This window comes from Puntigrus tetrazona, chromosome 6 (assembly GCF_018831695.1).
Source record: "Puntigrus tetrazona isolate hp1 chromosome 6, ASM1883169v1, whole genome shotgun sequence".
Classification (NCBI taxonomy): domain Eukaryota; kingdom Metazoa; phylum Chordata; class Actinopteri; order Cypriniformes; family Cyprinidae; genus Puntigrus; species Puntigrus tetrazona.
Window position 1 is genome coordinate 25,833,027 of NC_056704.1, and position 18,846 is coordinate 25,851,872.

The window sequence follows — 18,846 nt, forward strand, 5'->3', positions numbered from 1 at the left end:
AATTCATGTTCTTAGCTTTCATCCTTTGAAGATGATCTTGGATGTGGCGGCAGTGCTGTATAATAGCCGCTTTGTGTAAAGTTATGTGCAGTGTTACGTAAAAGATACCAGAAGCAGAGTAAGTTGAGACGGAGGACATAATAATATAAATTGCATAACTGCATTGATTATAATTAGACACAAGCCATATTGATAATTCAATTCCGCAACAGAAAATGTTAGCACCGCTGTTGTAGTGTAAAGTGGCAGGATCGAAAGCTCTGTACACAAATGTCACAAATAAGAGTAGCGTAAAAGTGCTGGATTTTTATACTCGTGAAAGCTGTTTGGTTTAATAGCTATATTCTGCTATACATCTTATATTTGATGAACTGGACAGTCGTATATGTATCGTTCAAATTTATACGAGTTATTGGACAAATTTACACTTTTATTTAGGTTGGATTAAATGAACAAAAAAAAAATTTAAAAAATCATATCACATTTTAAAGTCTCTTATGCTTACCAAGGCTGCAGCAATATGTTAAAGACACTATACGGTAAAGACACAAATATTACGAAATATTATTACAAATTAAATTGACTTACAAATTCATATACTGTAAAATGTAATTTATTCTTGTGATCAAAAGCAGAATTTTCAGCATCAAATGGTGATTTGTGGTTTAATAAACATTTCTTAATAATGTTAAAAGCCGTTTCATATTTTGGTGGAAACAGAAAATATGAACAGCGAGTTTAGAATCCCAGCATTTATTTAAAACGGCCAATTTAATGCATCCTTGCTGAAAAAAAATGTGTATTTTTCCAAGCATTATCTGTTCACCCACACTAGTTTATGCTGTTGATTTTAATGTGCAGAGCAAGACAGTAGAGAATATAAGTGTTTATTGTAAGTGATGCTCAGTTAGAATTGAAATGTTTGCTGCAGCAGCCTCTGACCTGAGCATCTAACGACCAATGAGACAATGAGAACTTCACAGAGGCAGGTCCAGTTTCATGAATCCAATTAACTGTATTCCTTCGACCCAGCTCTCCCCACAGCCCTAACACACAGACCCTGTGCATACCTACATGTCAAACGCCCCATCGGAGCCGTCTCTAGTGCATTAGCTCCCTAAAGCTCTACGCGATTGCATGCTGTGAGAGTTTTCCTTGTTAGTGTAAGTGTTAACAAGAGACTAGAATTGAGCCAAGACTGGACGTAATCTGACAAGAATACTTGTGTGTGTTCTCAGCTCTGCATAAATAGGTGAAAGTTCGTCCGTGTGAACTCCTGGTGAATGGTGTCTATGAGCGAGTCCGAGTCTGCGGATCGCTCTGCTGTACCGTTTGTTTGAGAGGGGGCGCTGTGCTCTGGTGTGTAAGTGAACGAGTACGAGCTCCTGTAGATCAGCCCGTCCAATCGGATCAGAGATAAAGGCACTGTGATTGGTTGTCTCATCCATCTCCACTCGCCGCTCAGTATGGATACATCAGGGACGACACACAGCAGAGACCTGGAGGACCTGAGATAATAAAGTGTTAGATTAGCAGACAGAGTTTGGCTATTGTTGTAATTAAACACAATTGTCAAAATCTTACTATTTACTATATTTTCTTTCCATTAAAAGAAAAGACATGCTATGGGAGTAAATTGGCTCAAAATATTAAAATTAGCCAGTGTGTGAAAAACAATAATGTTGCCTGTTGCGTCTTAGAAGGTCTTAATTTGCCTGTCTACAGTTTAAGGCCTTGAAAATGTCAAACGCTAAATCAGAAAATAAATTCCTTTAATCGCTAAAGTCATGACGTTAAATGTTGCATGCATCTGCCCGTATGTTTTTTCTAGTATGAATATCTAAGCATCAATAAAGGAGTCATGTGATGCAGTTTTAAGTTTTTTTTCAAGTCTTTGGGGTGTTACAAGCTGTTAGTGCATAGATAACTTACTAAGTTGCACTAAGTTGCAAAGACTAAAGTGTCTCAAAGAGATATTCTTTCAAAAAGTTAAGACTCGACCACACCCCCCTAAAACGGCTTATTTAAACACGCCCCCAATTCTCTATGTCAAAATGTGGTAATATTTGCATAACGCAGCCCAAATATTCATGCAAAGAAAGGAGGCATTGTTTCAGTATATTTAGCAGTGTTTTATGCAGCCATTTTAGGAGATGCTGTGTGTTTCTATGCCAAAGCAAAATCGCATTATTTGGCTTTCTAAAAGTAGATGCTGTTAAGAATCATTAAGGTTGCTTACAACAGAGCAGCACAACCCAGATGTACGAATATGTGCAGCGCATTTTATGGATGACAGTTTTGTGAACCTAGGAGAATACAAAACGATGTGCAAGGGCTATTTCTAAAAAAGTGGGTAAATTCCATCTTTGCTCTGACATCCTGGCACTTCTGAATCAGCGACTGTAAGTGTGTGCTGTTAAGTATTTAAGTTTTATACTATAGAAGTCAATTGTGTTTAAGAGAGAGAGAGTGTGTGTGTGTGTGAGTGTGTACACCTGGTATTTATCATGTTATGGGTATCAAATGTCCCCAGAAGAATAGGAATACCAGTAAATTTGGACCTTGTGGGGACATACGAGCACTGCGCTTATCCCATGTTACTCTTTCAGGCTTGAACTGATGGTAAAACTACTAAAGACATTAATTGTCTTTACATTTATTTTGAAAGCTGAATTCGTGATTATGGTAAGGGGGGTTACATTTCCGATGTCTGCTTGTGAGGTTCGTCCAATCACAATGCACTGTGTCAGCTGGCCAATCAGAGCAGACTGTGCTTACTCATATAAAGCATCACATAAACCCTTTAAATTAGGATGCATATGTAAATGTAACAAAATGAAATGTTAACCCTTGTTAACCCTTTTCAGTTTAGATGTTTTCTGAACCCAGTGGGCTACTGTAATTCAGTGACTAAAGTACTAATCCGATAAATGTTTAAGTCATGTAACTTAAGATGACGGAAGTTACACCTCAATAATTTGCAGTCATTTCAGTTGCAGATCACTGCTGACCTTTTGACCTCTGACACTTGACTACAACTCTAAGAACCTCCCTAAAAGGACCTGAGAGAGACCATCATTCCATTCTTGCCTGCTGAGACAGGAATTTCGCACCACGGCATCCCTGGAGCCTTGGCAAGACGGTCACAACGGACTAAAATTATTGCACAAGGAAATGTTATATAGAAGTATTAAATTGGTTTTGTGTCTTGCAGTGACCTTGCAGACATCTAGAAGCTTGTTGTAATTTCTAAAACAGGTAATATCTGCATGCCTGCATCTACACAGCTTATTTCAATGTAAAATTGATATGGTTTTAAAAAGCCTACAAGCAAAACCATCAGTTTTGTGCTATTTTGCACCCATGATGTCTTCTTTCAGAAACAAATTCAAATATAAGAAATCTACACTTCAACAGCACTTGTTACTGATTTCTCAAAGCAATAAACCAGCATGGCCAGTCTAATTTTATCACGTTTTAGGCACTTAGACAATGCTTAATTGTAATAAACCCACTGCTGGCTGACTGCTTTAGTAACTACCTTACAATTAGCACAGCAAAAATAATCATTGTATCATTTGCAGTGATCTTGTGTCGCTCTGATATCTAAAATTGGCAAATGTGCTTCCTCACACATTTATGTAGTATGAATAGTCATTATTTGTGATATTTGTGCTTAAATGTGTAATAGGATAAATTATGAGATCTGTGGCTTGCAACGGAAGATCTTGTGTTACACAGGACTTCCTGTGGTTTACAAGAAGAGGAAGTCATAAACTGAAAAGGGCAGCTTTAAAAACCGCACATTCACAAAGCGTGTCGAATTCTTCACTCAAATAGCGTACATTTTCTGTTTAATGTGTTTGAACTGTTGAGGAATAACAAATAAATGCAGCAATGCTGCCAGCTATTGTGACAGTAGCTTGCATGTTTACAATATAGTGCAGTTTTATTAATATTAGTATTTAGGAATAATACAATACTGAATGAAAAATAATATCAAAAAATTATTTGAGCTCTGCATACATTTGGTTGACATAATTCAACATTGCTGTTTACCACTATATTTTCAATTGAATTACGTGTGAATTTTTGAGAATTAATTTTTTGGGTTATGAAACGTTCATATGTTGGTTTTGGGAGGCCCAAACAACAGGTTGACATGCATGCAAACCAAAAAACACTTTCAAAATATTTTCTTATAATATGCATTTATTTTTATCTTATTTGTTCAACGACTCCCAGACAATTCGTTTAACGATTTATTTTTCCATATTGGTTGATTTTAGTTAGTGATGCTCCAAAAACGGAACCTATAGCAAAGAATGAATATGCGGGCAATATGCTAAAGTCAACATGAACCGACTTGGGACTCCTTTTTAAAGTCAACCCTTTCTTTTGAGAGAAAATAACTTTTAGATTTTAAACTTTGCTGGATGTTTTTATTTGCTTAGAGATGTTACACACTGCATCATTTTCAAAAATCTATAACGAACACTTTAACAGTAGCTTTTGATTGTATGTAGCATAATTATCTATTTGGTAGGACGGCTTGGGTATCTGTCTTAACACTGCACCAAGTATGATAAATGCTTACCTGAACATTGTCTCTGCCTGCATGTTACCAAACCAGACTTTTAGGTGTGGACCAAAGTTTTCTCCGTGAAGCTCCAACATGGCCACATGTCCTCCTCCATTCAACTAAATCACCAAGAACATATGTTAGTGTTGTTAAGGTAAGTAACCCATTTTATTTAACATAACCCATTCAGCTCCAGTTGAAGAAATTTATTGCGTCTGGCTGGAATTCCGACCTCTAGTCCACTGATGACTGGTACAGGGCTGATGGTGGTCGGGTGACTGGTCAGACTCTCACTGAAGGTGTATTCAACCACCTCCGTTCCAATGATGGTCCAACAGGAGCCGTCATTCAGCAACACCTTATTACTTTCTTTAAGACACGGAGAGGCCTGTGAGTTGGGAATGACACGGGGGTGATTAAATGATGACACTTTTCCTATCGGGGGTGGAGCTGCTGTTTATATTTAACTGTCACTGCGTGTGTTCACCTGGAACTGTATGATTTTTTCATTAGACAGGCAAAGGTACATGTGACTACTGTCTCTGAACTGGAAAGCACATTTATGAAGCTGAGACACAGGTTCATCCACGTCTAGACATGCATGCTGCTTATTCACTTTACGTATTACCTGCAAGGAAAGAAACACAATGAACCATTTAATCTGAGCATTTTGTTCTTTTTCACATTTAACATCCTCTTAAAGAAACTTTTTTACTGAAGGAAGTGTTGTTATAGATGCTTTGCCAGAAGCAACGGGTTGACATGACAAACACTGAAATTAATTAATTGTTTCAATTGTTGCAATTATTACACATAAAAAATAAAGGTTCTTTTTTTGTCAAACGATTCCGTAATGAACATCCATAGATCATTTATATTGCACAAAAGATCCTTGAAAAAGTGTTCTTTAGTTTATTTACACTAAGAAAAAAATTATCCTGTTAAGATTCTTTGCTTTAAAAAAAACTTGAAACCTTTATATTTAAGTTTAATTGTAGAAACGTATGTCCATTTTTGTTCCCAGACTTCTGAAATTTTTATACAAGCAGACTTAATATAGGAAAAAACCATTCATCACCCTCCTATCACGTCCCCCTGCACCTGGTCCCCCGTAGCACCTGTGTGCTGCACAATATACTTGACTAGAAATCCTGCTACATAAGGGCTTGCAAACCAAAACAAACCAGTCAGCGAATTCAAACAACTAAAATAACACCGTGAAGGTCTATTCTGTTTGCTAGTCTGCATGTGGTAGTTTAAATGTGGTATTTAAACATCGTCCTTGGCATTCTGATTAAGTACTTTATCAGCAAACTGTGACGCAGGTTGGTAGCAGCCAGGCTTCCAGAAAACACCACAGGGATGAAGACCCGAACAGAATTAACTTCAGAGACATGGGTGGAAAATATGGATCAACTTGCATATTCAATTCAGAAAGTTTTTTTTTTCGAAATAAAACATGCATGCAGTTCTGTTTGGTATGGCTAGTAAATGACACATTTTACCTTTGTCTCAGCTCGGATATCTTTTAAAAAGACGATTTGGCTAACTGAGGATCATGTGATAGAAACAAAATAGGTTTTATATTTGCATGCTGTACCATCGGTGGCAGTGCCACTCCTGAGTCGGTGCATACCAGCTGAACCACACAGCCGTAACAGATGTAGCTGTCACACATGGTGTATTCACTATGAGCGGCTTGCATGTCCTCCACTGTGAAGAAACAGAGTGAGTATTAGGCGATAGCGCTGTAAGGGATGAGAAAGAAAAATAGACCTCACTCAGATACAGCCTTGGGTTCTGTATTGAGGTTAAACCCATTTATGCTATATTTGTTCCAGCTGTTGAGCACATGTTGCTGACATTTACAATCGGACCTTTAAGAATTGAGTTTTTTTGGTGACATTTCTGGGCAACTGATTTTACTCTCAAATGCAGCGAGGCGCTAAAGGTGTTCGATAGAGTTTATTTACACTGGACCTCCAGCATAGAGAATGGACCTATTTTGGCAAGTTGTTTCTAAACTCGCTTGGGTTTCTCGTGTTTATTTTAGCTACTGTGGTGAACGGTGAATGAATTACTAGAACTGAATGAGAGGCAAGAATATGTAAGAGCGAATCCGGGGTAATGGGAAAACCTTTGCAAAAAAAGTTTTCTATGCCATTGGTTTGAATTAGAAGTTAGTGTACTAATACTGTTAGAATACATGAACTACATTAGTTAAGGTGAACTAAGAATGAACAATACTTCTACAGCATTTATTAATCTTAGTTAATGTTAACTGCAGCAGTTACTAATGCAATTATTAAAACCACAAGTTTTTGTTAACATTAGTTAATGGACTGTAAACTAACAGGAACAAACAATGAGCAACTGTTTTTATTAACTAACATTAACAAAGAGCATTCATTGTTCGTTCATGTTAATTAATACATTAACTAATGTTAACAAATGAGCCCTTATTGTAAAGTGTCACCTGGTTTAAATTGACTAATGCTAAAAAAAAAAAACCAAACCTTACCAAATGCCATCTAAAAAAACAGGAAATGTAATGCAAAAAAAAATACCTAGTGTGAAAATTATGAAACCTCACTAACCAGGATTCATTACTAATGTCTTTACTAAAGGCTCATAGCTCATAGAATATTTTTCCTGTTATGTGTGTATGCAAAATAACAGAGAAAAAATACTGAATCTCAAACCTAAGTTGACAGTGAAGGCTGTCCATTGTCTCGCGCTGGCGACAAAAACCCCATCTTCCACCGCCAGGTAACGTGTACTGACCGTCTGCGACCGCAAACGGTTGAACAATGACACTTTTGAGCCTGAGGAAATACACACTGCGAAAACAGAAATACACGAATACAGACTTTTTACAAAAACTGAACCAATAGGCAAACAAAAGAAACACCATTCATAATTGAAACCCTCACTGATACCTAAACATGCACGTTCAGAAGCGGAAAGCAAACACAAATGACGGGTATACTGTGACTAATGCCAGTCTGTCCTCTTTCTCAATCTTTGTCTCATTGTCTGTCTCTCCCACAGAACGGTGAGGAATTCAGCGTCACTTGACAGCTGCTCTCAGATGTCAAGCGCCTCTTTCTTCCCCTTAGAGGCTCCCTGTGGATCCAGCAGTCAATGTCAACAGAAGATGCCCTCTTAGTGTGTACTTTAGGATCAGAAGGTTAGAGGTCAAATGTCTGAGTCCTGTGGCAATGGCTGCCGGGTGACACCAGTTAGTGCTTTGACCCCACTTCTCTTTCACAAAGACACACAAACACACTTACCCAAACTTACAAGAGTTCAGTTTCGACGTCGGTCGCCTCTTTTTGCGTAACCCCACTTAGTTCGATTAGACGTCATATTTGATTTGACGGAAATGAAGGACAGCTAAACAGTCAGTTCAATGGCTTGTTGACAAAATATTTATTATTAATAAATTCAATTTGGACAAAAACATGGGTTGTGATGATTACATTAATGCTGCACAACTTACTGAACTGATTATCCTTCTATTGCTCATGGAATCAAATTCGTTTGAATCAAGATAAGTATGGATATTCATAATTGCATACAAATGCAGACTCACGGTCAGCGTTTTTCATGGACTGCCTCTTCTGTGATGGTTTGGAGATGACTTTAATGAGTCTGCTGTTAAATGTGCCAATTTCTTGCCCTCCGCTGTGAAACATGTGCAGCAGCAGACGAAAGTGCTTTCGCTTGTCCGTATCTGAGATATACAAGGTTTTTGCGCAGGCAAACATCTGAAAGACATAAACAAGTCAGTTGTTCATTCAAAAGAGTTTGCAATTTTGAGGTTGGTATGATTTGTGTTGTTTTAAAAAAAATGTTTCTTTAGCTCAGCAAGAACAATGAAATATGTTTACTATTTAAATGAACCATTTTTAGTTTTCATATATTGTAAATTGTAATTAGCAAGTTAAAGTTTTTAATGCTTTTGAAAGAAGTGTAACATGTTTCATGCAATTATTTAATTAAAAAGAACTGTAATGTCATTTATTCCTGTAATGCAAAGCTATATATATATATATATATATATATATATATATATATATATATATATATATATATATATATATATATATATATATATTTTTTTTTCTCGAAATAAAAATCATTTGAATGCAGATTAATTTCTTGCTAATGGTAGTGCAATTATTAATTGCATCTAAAGTATGTGAGCCTATTTTGAGATCTTTTATACTTTTGTATCTTTGATACATTTTTGAAATCTCATCTGATGATTAAAATGATCTTATTTCTTTGAGTATTTAGATTTTTTTTGAGTATTTTAAAGATCATCTTCATGTACATCTATCTGCCCTAACCTGGTTGTAATCCAGGTAGAATAAACATATGATCCCATCTCCAAATCTTTCTGTACACACAGCAGTCATGTTCTCTCATAAACCTGACAGAATCTCTCCTCTTTGATCGCTGGGCTTTGGCAATGTCTCACCCTCCTGTCTGTCTGCTCCTCAAAGCTCAGCTTGAAACTGTCTGTCCGGGGATCAGCGGAGCTGTCCAGACCCATGTAACCGAAAAGCCGACAACTTGACTCTCCTAGACCTGATGCTGCGTGAATACAAATGGAAAAATTACAGTGAATTACAAGGGTAAGAATGAAGATGTTCTCTCACAGCTCACTGACCTTTGAGCTGCTCCTGTCTGAGTTTCCATCCGTGTCCAGTGAGATACACGCAAGGAGGCGGACAGAAAAACCTATGAAAATGCCAAAAAAAAAAATTTTTTTTTTTTGGATTAGACATGAAGATGTTGTGCAGTAGCTTTACTTATAAATGACCTTGCAAGTGATTAAATAATTTTAATAACACAGTTTTGGAGGGAAATAATTAGCATTTTATTCTATACATATTGGTTTCAAAGTACCTAAACAGGAAGAAAACAGTACTACTGCTGTAAAATGAATCAGTTATGTAACAATCAACTGTAAAGCAGCTCTACAGAAGACAATAACATATTCAGCTCAATCTAATTTAGTTCAAAATATCTCAATGATTTCATTTATTAGTTTAATTAAGCTATACGCAGATGTTGAGAAGACAAGTTCGTTAGTCAGTTCAATAATGATTTAATTCAGCGTTACAATGTTAACGCCATTAATCAGCTGAATTCAGTTTTAAAAAATATGTTAATAAAGCTTTTGGAACATGACAGCTGGTTTTTAGCTATATTCATTATCTGACCCAAGCTAGCTAACCAGTTGTTGGAGACCTGGTTTAATGGGTTAGTTGTTTAGCTTCAAACCAGCTTCATCGTTTCAAAAACCGTTTTAAACTGAAATGATTTTTTTCAACCTGGTCTCATAAAAATATGTACCTCTGTGAACTTTTTTGTGCAACACCATTTTTCATGCCTTACAGGTTTGTTACGTGAGCCCTGGCACATTTTCATTACGTTGATCAAAATTGTGTTGGTTCAGAATTGAAATATCCATTGAGTGTTGCTAAAAGTTAATGTTAAATCATGTTGGAATCCAAACCTAAACCTACCCAATAGTGTTAACGAATGCAAAAATGAGATAAAAACACACTTTTTAATGCAATCGTGCTATTTATGCAGATTTGAACTGTTTTGGCGAACCGTAGTTACACAGGATCAAGTACATCCCTGTACTCCATGAGCTACCGAACAAACCCATAGATATGAGGCTGGATATGTTTGATGCTAAAGTTCAAAAGCTTCAGGTTTCAAATATCCCAACATATTAATATTGTTATGAAGTCTTAACATTATATTCTTCAAGTACTTATGCAAAAAGTAAATTTGCGTGAAAAGGAATAAAAGGTTTTCATTTCTTTTGGAAACTGCAGTGATATGTACTTGTTGGTACATATTTCGTGTCTCTATAAAAAGTGCGTCAAGGTACGACCAGGTAGACTGTTTTCAGCAAGGCTCAGTCGTTAGCTAGTCAACATCTCAAACCAGCAAATAACATGTGGGTTTTACATTGTCAGCATATTTGTGCGCTTGTATATTTCACCGATAAACAATGTGAATGCACAGATGAAAATCTTTTTTACCTCTTCTCATTGCCGTAAGACTTCTGAGCAACTTTGGCATGCAAGATGATCACTGATTGGTCAGTTCTGAATTGAAGGTATTGCCTCACTGAATCTCTGTTTACTTTTGACAATGAGGAGAAATTTTGATCCTCCCTAGTGATGCACAAAGATATGTATTTGAAACTTTATGTTACAGAATCGTAAAATGGTGATAAATCCAAACGCATTCTCTCCAAAATCATGCTATTTACTCTTTGAAGTGAACTGTCTGTGCATTTCTCAGAGAACTAATAACGGAAAATGTCTACTGGTTTCAACGTTAACAGTGTTTTTGGTTGTCCTTTATGTCCGTGGTAGACCTACTGTGCTTTCTGACAGCAACGAGCAGTGTTTATAATTCAGTAATATATGAATTACAATAGTAGATATTCTGACACAAGTATGAGTGATTTTTATGTGGGTGGTTTGAATGTGTACACTTCAGCAGACGACAGGAACTTTCCAAATATTTTAGGAGGAAAAACAAAACAAGAAAACACTACATGAAACATTTAGGGCAATATATTTCAATATGAAATCTGTTTTATTCTAATTTCCGTTTTAAATCCTTTTAGGATAAATGCCAGTGGCACAGAGAAGAAACCCTGTAATATTTGTTAAAATAAGAAAACATCTCCCTTTGTGTTCTACATTAAAATGAAAATCTCATGGGCATGTTGGTGAGTAAAAATGACATATCACAGTATCACAAAATAAACAAGCAGCATGAATGTTTACAACACTGATTATAATAATGATGGAAATGTTTCTAGAGCAGCAAGTCATTAGATTAGAATGATTTCTGAAGGATCATGTGACGCTGAAGACTACGGTAATGAAAATTCAGCTTTGCATCGCAGGAATAAATTACATTACAGTATTTTTAACCAAATAATTGCAGCCTTGGTAAACATGAAACTTTGGACTTTATATGATCTGTTTGTAGTGACTCATTTTAAATCATCTTATTACTTAGATTCTCAGTTCTAAACAGTTCTGGGAGCTTTAATTCCACTGATTAAGACCCCAAGGATATAAATGTGATATTTCCCAGCAGAGTGAAGTGCTTTAATTGAAAGTCACTTAATTCCCCAGCCTTAGGACGTTTCATTCAGTCTGCCCAGATTTTTATTTGAGGCCTTCCCAGGAGGATACAGGGTCAAAGGGGCGCTGATGTTATTTCCCACTTAGAGTGTGTTAGAATGAAGGTCAAAATACATCCCAGTGTTTGGCTTTTTTTAATTATTGCACAAAAACGTTTTAATACGTCGTACGGTTAGTTAACACGTTAATAAGCTTTACTTTTTCTAAAAACATTTTGTGAGGTTTTCTTCTAGTTGCAGCATATGCACTTTCCTTCATGCAAACCGTACACTAGTGAGTTTTTTGATGACCACCCTAACGCAGACCACGTTAATATTTCACAGGAAGCCTATAAAGAAAACAGCATCACTGTAAATTTAATTAAGACCGATGAAGTCAGTTCTGTGTTCACTAAAGGCGCTTCAAGAGCCGGTGCATCGGTCGTGGACTAAAGCAGAACCGCAAGGAATTTCTGTAGGCTCACTGAAAGAAAGCGTTAATGTTCTCTCTCCTGCTGCAACCCCCCAAAGAAATCCTGCCTGCTCTTCCCATCTCGGACGGGGGTGGGACCTACGTTTTAAACGTGCTCTGTAGATTTAATACCTGGCCAATGTCTTGACTCTTCACTCTATGCTTGAATAATAGCCCGGAGAGGTCACCACTCACCTTAAGGAACTGTTTGACTTTTTAAACAGGCTTTCTGAACGGCTGCCGCGTGATTGTGTCGCATTTTTGGATACCGCTGCCCTCTTCTACAGGAGAGACTGTACCTGTGTCATTACCTGAGGTGAGGGAAGCACGCGTCCGACGTGTACAGGTGAGACACTTCTATCGAGTCCACAGTGGCCAGCCCTGGAGAATTAGAGAATTAAGGGGAGAAATGCGTTGTTGTTAGCGCTTTAATTGTCTCGTGGACTAATGACTGTCTGTTTAACGACCTGCACGGTGACCTTCTAAAAAAAGAAGCGTATTATTTCGGGAAAAAACTGGCAGTTGTGAGACCGTTGAACGTAGTGAATGTGAGAAATGTGCTTAGCTAAACATTTCTGTGCTATTTTTAAACGATGTAACGTCCCGAGGTTAATGTTTCCCTCAACAATACAAATAGTAATATAGCTACACGTTACATTATTTATGTATAATTGAATGAGTTTTTTTTTTTCCGTCGTTTAAATTTTTGGAATTAATGCCTGTCACGAGATTTAATTAAAATATATACTTTATTTGATATTTTATTTTTATATTTTGGCGTTGGCATGATCGCATCACGTGTTTTTTTTTTTTTTTTTTGTTACCCGCGAAAAGTGTATTTATTTAAAATGGCATCGTATTATTTCCGCTGTCTGTATATCGTGCACAGCATGCGATTTTTTTCTGTATTAATGAAATATTATAATGTTTTACTACCAAAGCATATTGTGGAAAAATGTCTCCCACAATGCAGTGCTCTTAAACTGGCCTTCAGTTTCAAGTAAATTGGAAGCTATGCCGTCTACCATTTTCTGTATATTTTTTCCCCTCAGTATTTGTTCGGAAAGCAAAAAAAAAAAAAAATTAATTTAGACAAAGTTTAATTTAATTGCAACATTTTGGGATAATGATAGAATGGCATGGAGCATCATGAAAATTATTCCTGCTATAAGAGCAATTCTTATATAAAAACTATATTTTACTCTTCTGAATGTTCTGTTAATACATAAATCTGTGATCGTACACAGCATATACTGTGCAGTAAGTAGTAGTATTCCCTTCCAAACACAGCCAAGATCTGAACGAAACTAAATATAGATCAGGATCTAACACACTGCCTGTGTCTCAAAACCTAGCGAGCTGCCAACCTAAACAGCATACTTGGGCATCATGCTTTTCACGGTGCTATCTAGATAGGCAGCTCACCAGGTTTTGCTGCACAGCCACATGCTTTAGGTGCGCAGTGGTTGGCTGGAGGCAATATGCTATTAGTAGCAAAGTGTCACATCTGCTTCCAATCCCACTTTAACAAGAAGCTGCTGTTAGTTAATCTAACTGTGCTCTGAAGCTGTCAGTCAATCGACTGCCAAAGAAACCACGCTTGTCATTTTCCTCCATTTGCCCTCCTCCTCTTATGCTCCTGTCTTCTCCCTCACTCTCTCACACTGGGTTTTTCTTTGGTCTGTCTGTGCCCCATGTCAAGCTGAGAGAAATGTTTACACTGCGGGGCTTTACCCCATGGAGATCCCTTTGGGCGAAAGCTTGGATCCGGCAAGCTTAAACAGTATTATAAAGATATATATACAGCACACTGGAAGAAAGTGTTCCTTTTCCTTTTTTTTTCACTGCCGGCCACCTTTTCTTACTTCTCCAAGTTACTCCAGTGTGTGCATATGGTTTCTCTCGGTTTAGGTTCCTCAGGGGAGCAGTCATTTTTATTCTTCCACATACAGTTTATAATGACTGTTCTCCCATCCATTTTTTCCCCTTAATTTTTTACAGTTCAAAATAATAATAATAATAATAGTGAAATTAAAGTGAAATATTAATAAGAATAACAACAACGATAATAATAAATGAAAGGAAATTCATGCTTAATATGTTATTTATATTGTAAATGTTTTTCTCTCTTTCTTTATTTCTTTTCATTAAATGACATACAATTATTATATAATTAAAAAAAAAAAAAAAAAAAAAAATATATATATATATATATATATATATATATATATATAAACAAATAAAGATTTATTTAGGAGATTTATTTTGCAAATCACAAAGATTACAAAATAGACTTTCTAATGCAAAATATAATTTATTTAGATGTCATTTATATCTTAAAACCATTACATAGTTTTTTTTTTTATATTCATACAATTTATTTTACATGTAGATATATTTAATACATATTTTTCTTAAATATATATAATCGTTGACCAGCACTAAAAATACATAAGTAATACAATATAAATAAAATGTAAAATCATTTTCATCTGAAAAAATGCTCACTATTTTTAACATTGTTATCTTTTATTATTTTCATTAATACCTAAATATTATGTAATAAATATTCCTATTATTATTTTGTAAAATAAAATTCCCACCATTGTTAACATGATTCTCTTTTATTATTCATAAATGTTTAATAAAAGCGTATTATATTAGAAATATGATAAAATGTTAATAAAAATACATTCATCTCATATACTTAAAACACTGGACACAATATATCGCACTGACCTGTTTCTGTATCCCCTTTCCTTTGGTGCTGCATGTCATTCAGGTGTACAACTGCCACTTTGAAATCTTCATAAACTCTTCTATAGTGCCAGACACTACACTGCTGGTAATGCCAGATGGTTTAACTTTATTCCATCGTTTCTCAATAGAGTCCTGTTGTGAGAAGACTTCTCCATCTCCATTTCCAATAACTGTGTTATCAGCCTCCTAGGAGTATTTGTAAATCTATATACGTGTTTGTTTTCAGAGATAGCCACCTGTACTCAGGTGCTGAATTCTCACGCCTGCCTCCACGTGGCAAGCGCTTGAACACAAAACGAGGCGTAAAGTCCAAACAGAAATGAATGTGGGCGACGTTTAGCGCAGATGATGATTATTTCGCGGGAGTAAAACGTTGACACCAAACACAGTATCTGGCTTTTGCGATACGAACTGGAAAAGCATGCAAACAGGAATCATGGTTGAAGAGGATAAGTGATTTTACACAAGTTAGTAGTGATGTGGTCACATGGAATGTGCATTATTTCCAGACGGAGGGCCTGAAATTGTGAAATATGGAGGAGGTGTGTTCATTAAATCAGCAAACCCATTTACAAGGGGGTGCATGTTCTTCAAAGCCAGTTGAATGGAAACAGTTTATCAGTAAAATATCAGCACATGCTAATGGATTGGAACAACAGCACCTCTTTGTGTGCCTGCTAGACGTGCTCCATAATATAGTGCAGTTAAATATGACATTGGCTCCCATCCAAAAGCCAGTAATGATGCTATATTCTCTGTAAACATACCTCTTAAATCTTCTGAATCTGCTTATATGATGAGTGTGACCGTACAGTGCTGAAATAATCAAAGCCAAGTTACGGGCCTCGGCAGCTCATGCACACACACAAGCCTAATGTACACATATAGCACAGAGCATTCATTGTATTGGCTCACAAGGGACTGAAGTCTGCCTCAAACCTGGATGCCTCTGAAACCGACAGTCATGTGCAGAGTCTTTATCAAGGCTGAGAGAAACCACAAACCAGTCCTGGTCACAGAGGTCACTTTAAATCTCGTGCTGAGAGAAGTAGAGAAGAATGTATGCATGTGTGATCTTTTCCCTTTTCATTTTTGAATTTGAATGAGGTTAATTCACCTTTAAATGAACATTATGTGGTTATTTACTTGCGCTGTATTTCAAATCAGTTACATTTAAGCTTCCAGACTGATCAAAAATAAAAACAGAGGATTTTATACTAGTTCTTTGATACATACTATGGATAAAAATGATTGCATTTTGCCTTGTAGAAGATTTGTGAATACTCTCACGTCAACAATTGATTCAAACAATGCTTTATTTACTTGGTTAAACCTATAGTACAACAGTAAAAGTGTAAATTATTATTGCAATTAGACTTTACTTAGCTATTTTATATTTTAATATATTTTAAATCGTAATTTATTCATTTGATGCAATGCCGTCTTTTTCAGCACCATTAAGTCTTCTGTTTTGCTTCTTAATGTTTAAAGAAGCTTTGAATTATTTGAAATACTTTTTTGTTACAATATAAAATATATTTACCATCACTTGTAATCAATTTAATATGTCACCACCAAATAAAAGTTTCAATTTATTTCTAAAATAAAAAAAAAAATCAATGACCCAAACATTTGGCCTTAAAAAGGATTTGAGAGAAATGTCAAAATAGTATATTCATTGCATAAAGCTTTGGCATGACTTTGCAAATATATATTCGCAATGTAGTGCATTTTGTATAGACAACCTTTATGGTACTTTACATGGTGTTGATTGACATGAGGGGGGATAAATGAGGGCAGAATGTACATTTTTGTAAGCACATCAGCCTTAACTACAATGCCTGTACCGCTGAAATGCTGTTTTTAATTGAAAAGCACTAATCTGCCAGACTGTTTATCTGCCGAGTTCAAAGACAGTAACAATTCATGCCAAACCATGACACACTCCTCCATTCTGTGGCCCACTGATAGTGATAACCCTTATCAGGCCTTTGGAGAAGCAAATCCCTTTTTGAAAGCCAAAGTGACTGACAGCCCGCCGTTTACAACGCCAGCGTCCCAGACGCTGTTATTTTCCAGCAATTACTTCACACAGCGTTTGAACTTGGTGCCTGTGTTGAAGTGATCGGCCCAAAAGTCTATTAACTCTTCCATGTTAACGGCCTGTTTAGAATTGCTGCTGTGGACCATCTGTTTGGTGTCGCCGTTTTATTGCGAGCTCAGACTGGAATGTATGGCTGCTTTTAAAGCGCAGATTTCCCTTGACCTGCAATTTCTTTTCTCCTCCTACAGCCAGTGGGATTTTTGCGGTAAGATTGGGCCTTTGTCGACGAAACATGACACGTGCGTTGGTGTATGTTGGTGTGCTAATAGCCCTAATGGCTGCGACGGAAGCAAGACCTAAATCAGGTTGGTTAAACCGCCGTCATAACACTTAAAAATCTATCTTGGCAGTAAGGCAAGCAGTCAAGAGTCTGTCGATTACGGTAAGCATTTAGTGGTTGCACAGTTGTGTTGTTACTGGCAAACCAGACAACCATTGTAGATTTTTTTTTTTTTTTTTTTTTTGCCAACTAGATCTAGGGTTCTAAGCTACTTCAGGATTCAGATTTAATATGCAAAACTAAATATATATTAATATAAGCATGAACTGTATAGGTATATGTATATATCTAACCATAATGAGGCTGAAAAATATTATGAGGTTTCTAAATGTCTCTTGAATAGTTTCATGCTCTTTTCATGCTGTTTTTAAACTTTTAGTTTATGACATTTTCAAAACTTTCAAATTTCAGTCAAACTTGGCACTGATATTGGAAAACACTGTACACTCTTAAAATAAAGTAAGTTCTGCCATTGAAGAACCATTTTTGGTTCCCCAATGAATTAACACTCTTTCCTTAGTTTTATTTTAATAATAAAAAAAAAAATGTTTGCATTATAAAGAGCCTTTTATGCATTTGGAAGTTTCCGTGGGTGTTAAAGGTTCTCCAAAACATATGCCAACAAAAACTGTTATTTTGTGTAACTTTTGTTTCCATGCATGTTAAAGTTTCTTTATGGAACCATCGATGGCAATAGTCTACTCTTGTTTTTTCTTTTCATCCATTTTTCACAGCTGAACCAAAGTGTAAATCTGGCCCGGTCGACCTTGTGTTCATCATCGACGGCTCCCGCAGCGTTCGTGCCCATGAGTTCGAGACGATGCGCAAGTTCATGATAGACATCATCCATGAGTTGGACATTGGCCTGGAAACTACAAGAGTTGGTGTGGTCCAATACTCCAGTCAAGTCCAGAACGTGTTTTCCCTCAAAGCCTACAGCAAGCCTGCTCAGATGGTCAAAGCCATCAACGAGATCATTCCACTGGCTCAGGGCACCATGACCGGCCTGGCCATCCGCTATGCCATGAACGTAGCCTTTTCTGCTGAAGAAGGTGCCCGTCCAAACGTCCCCCACGTAGCAGTAATCGTGACAGACGGTCGTCCTCAGGACCGCGTGGCCGAAGTGGCAGCTGCTGCGAGGGAGTCTGGGATTGAGATCTACGCCGTTGGGGTGGCCAGGGCTGATATGACCTCACTGAGAGCTATGGCGTCTCCACCGTTTGAGGATCATGTGTTCCTGGTGGAGCGCTTTGACCTCATTCACCAGTTCGGCCTTCAGTTCCAAGACAAGCTTTGTGGTAAAGTGTGATATATGCTCTACATTGGTGAAAGGACCTAGTCATGAAAGTTGAACTCAACCTTTTTAGCTTTTAACCTCAAACCTCAACTCAAAGGTGTAATTTCTTCTTAGCAATAACAAAGGATGTTCAGTACCATGCAAATAGTTTAGGGTCGGTTAATGTTGCTGGCGATT

General features: G+C 36.8%; 2 protein-coding genes across 3 annotated transcripts in view; one reads left to right on the forward strand and one right to left on the reverse strand.

The window, feature by feature from the left end:
* rbpjl (recombination signal binding protein for immunoglobulin kappa J region-like) lies at nucleotides 1-15,339 on the reverse strand. Of its 2 annotated transcripts, XM_043243033.1 has the most exons (12): nucleotides 14,968-15,339; nucleotides 12,540-12,609; nucleotides 10,654-10,788; nucleotides 9,261-9,331; nucleotides 9,069-9,184; nucleotides 8,178-8,352; nucleotides 7,285-7,422; nucleotides 6,183-6,295; nucleotides 5,070-5,210; nucleotides 4,815-4,970; nucleotides 4,598-4,701; nucleotides 1-1,508 (listed from the first exon to the last, which is right to left on the reverse strand). In XM_043243033.1, exons 1-12 carry the CDS (start codon nucleotides 14,999-15,001, stop codon nucleotides 1,235-1,237), a joined length of 1,527 nt encoding a protein of 508 aa, XP_043098968.1. In that variant the 5' UTR covers nucleotides 15,002-15,339; the 3' UTR covers nucleotides 1-1,234. The 2 variants fall into 2 exon arrangements, with proteins under 2 accessions (XP_043098968.1, XP_043098969.1); XM_043243034.1 differs by lacking the exon at nucleotides 10,654-10,788 and having other exon boundaries at nucleotides 2-1,508; nucleotides 14,968-15,336.
* Nucleotides 10,795-18,846, forward strand: part of matn4 (matrilin 4) — a 20,539-nt gene continuing 12,487 nt past the window's right edge. Inside the window, 3 exon segments of the mRNA XM_043243035.1 lie at nucleotides 10,795-12,574; nucleotides 17,281-17,397; nucleotides 18,107-18,670. Of these exon segments, the coding sequence (XP_043098970.1) occupies nucleotides 17,325-17,397; nucleotides 18,107-18,670 (637 nt within the window). The 5' untranslated portion in view covers nucleotides 10,795-12,574; nucleotides 17,281-17,324.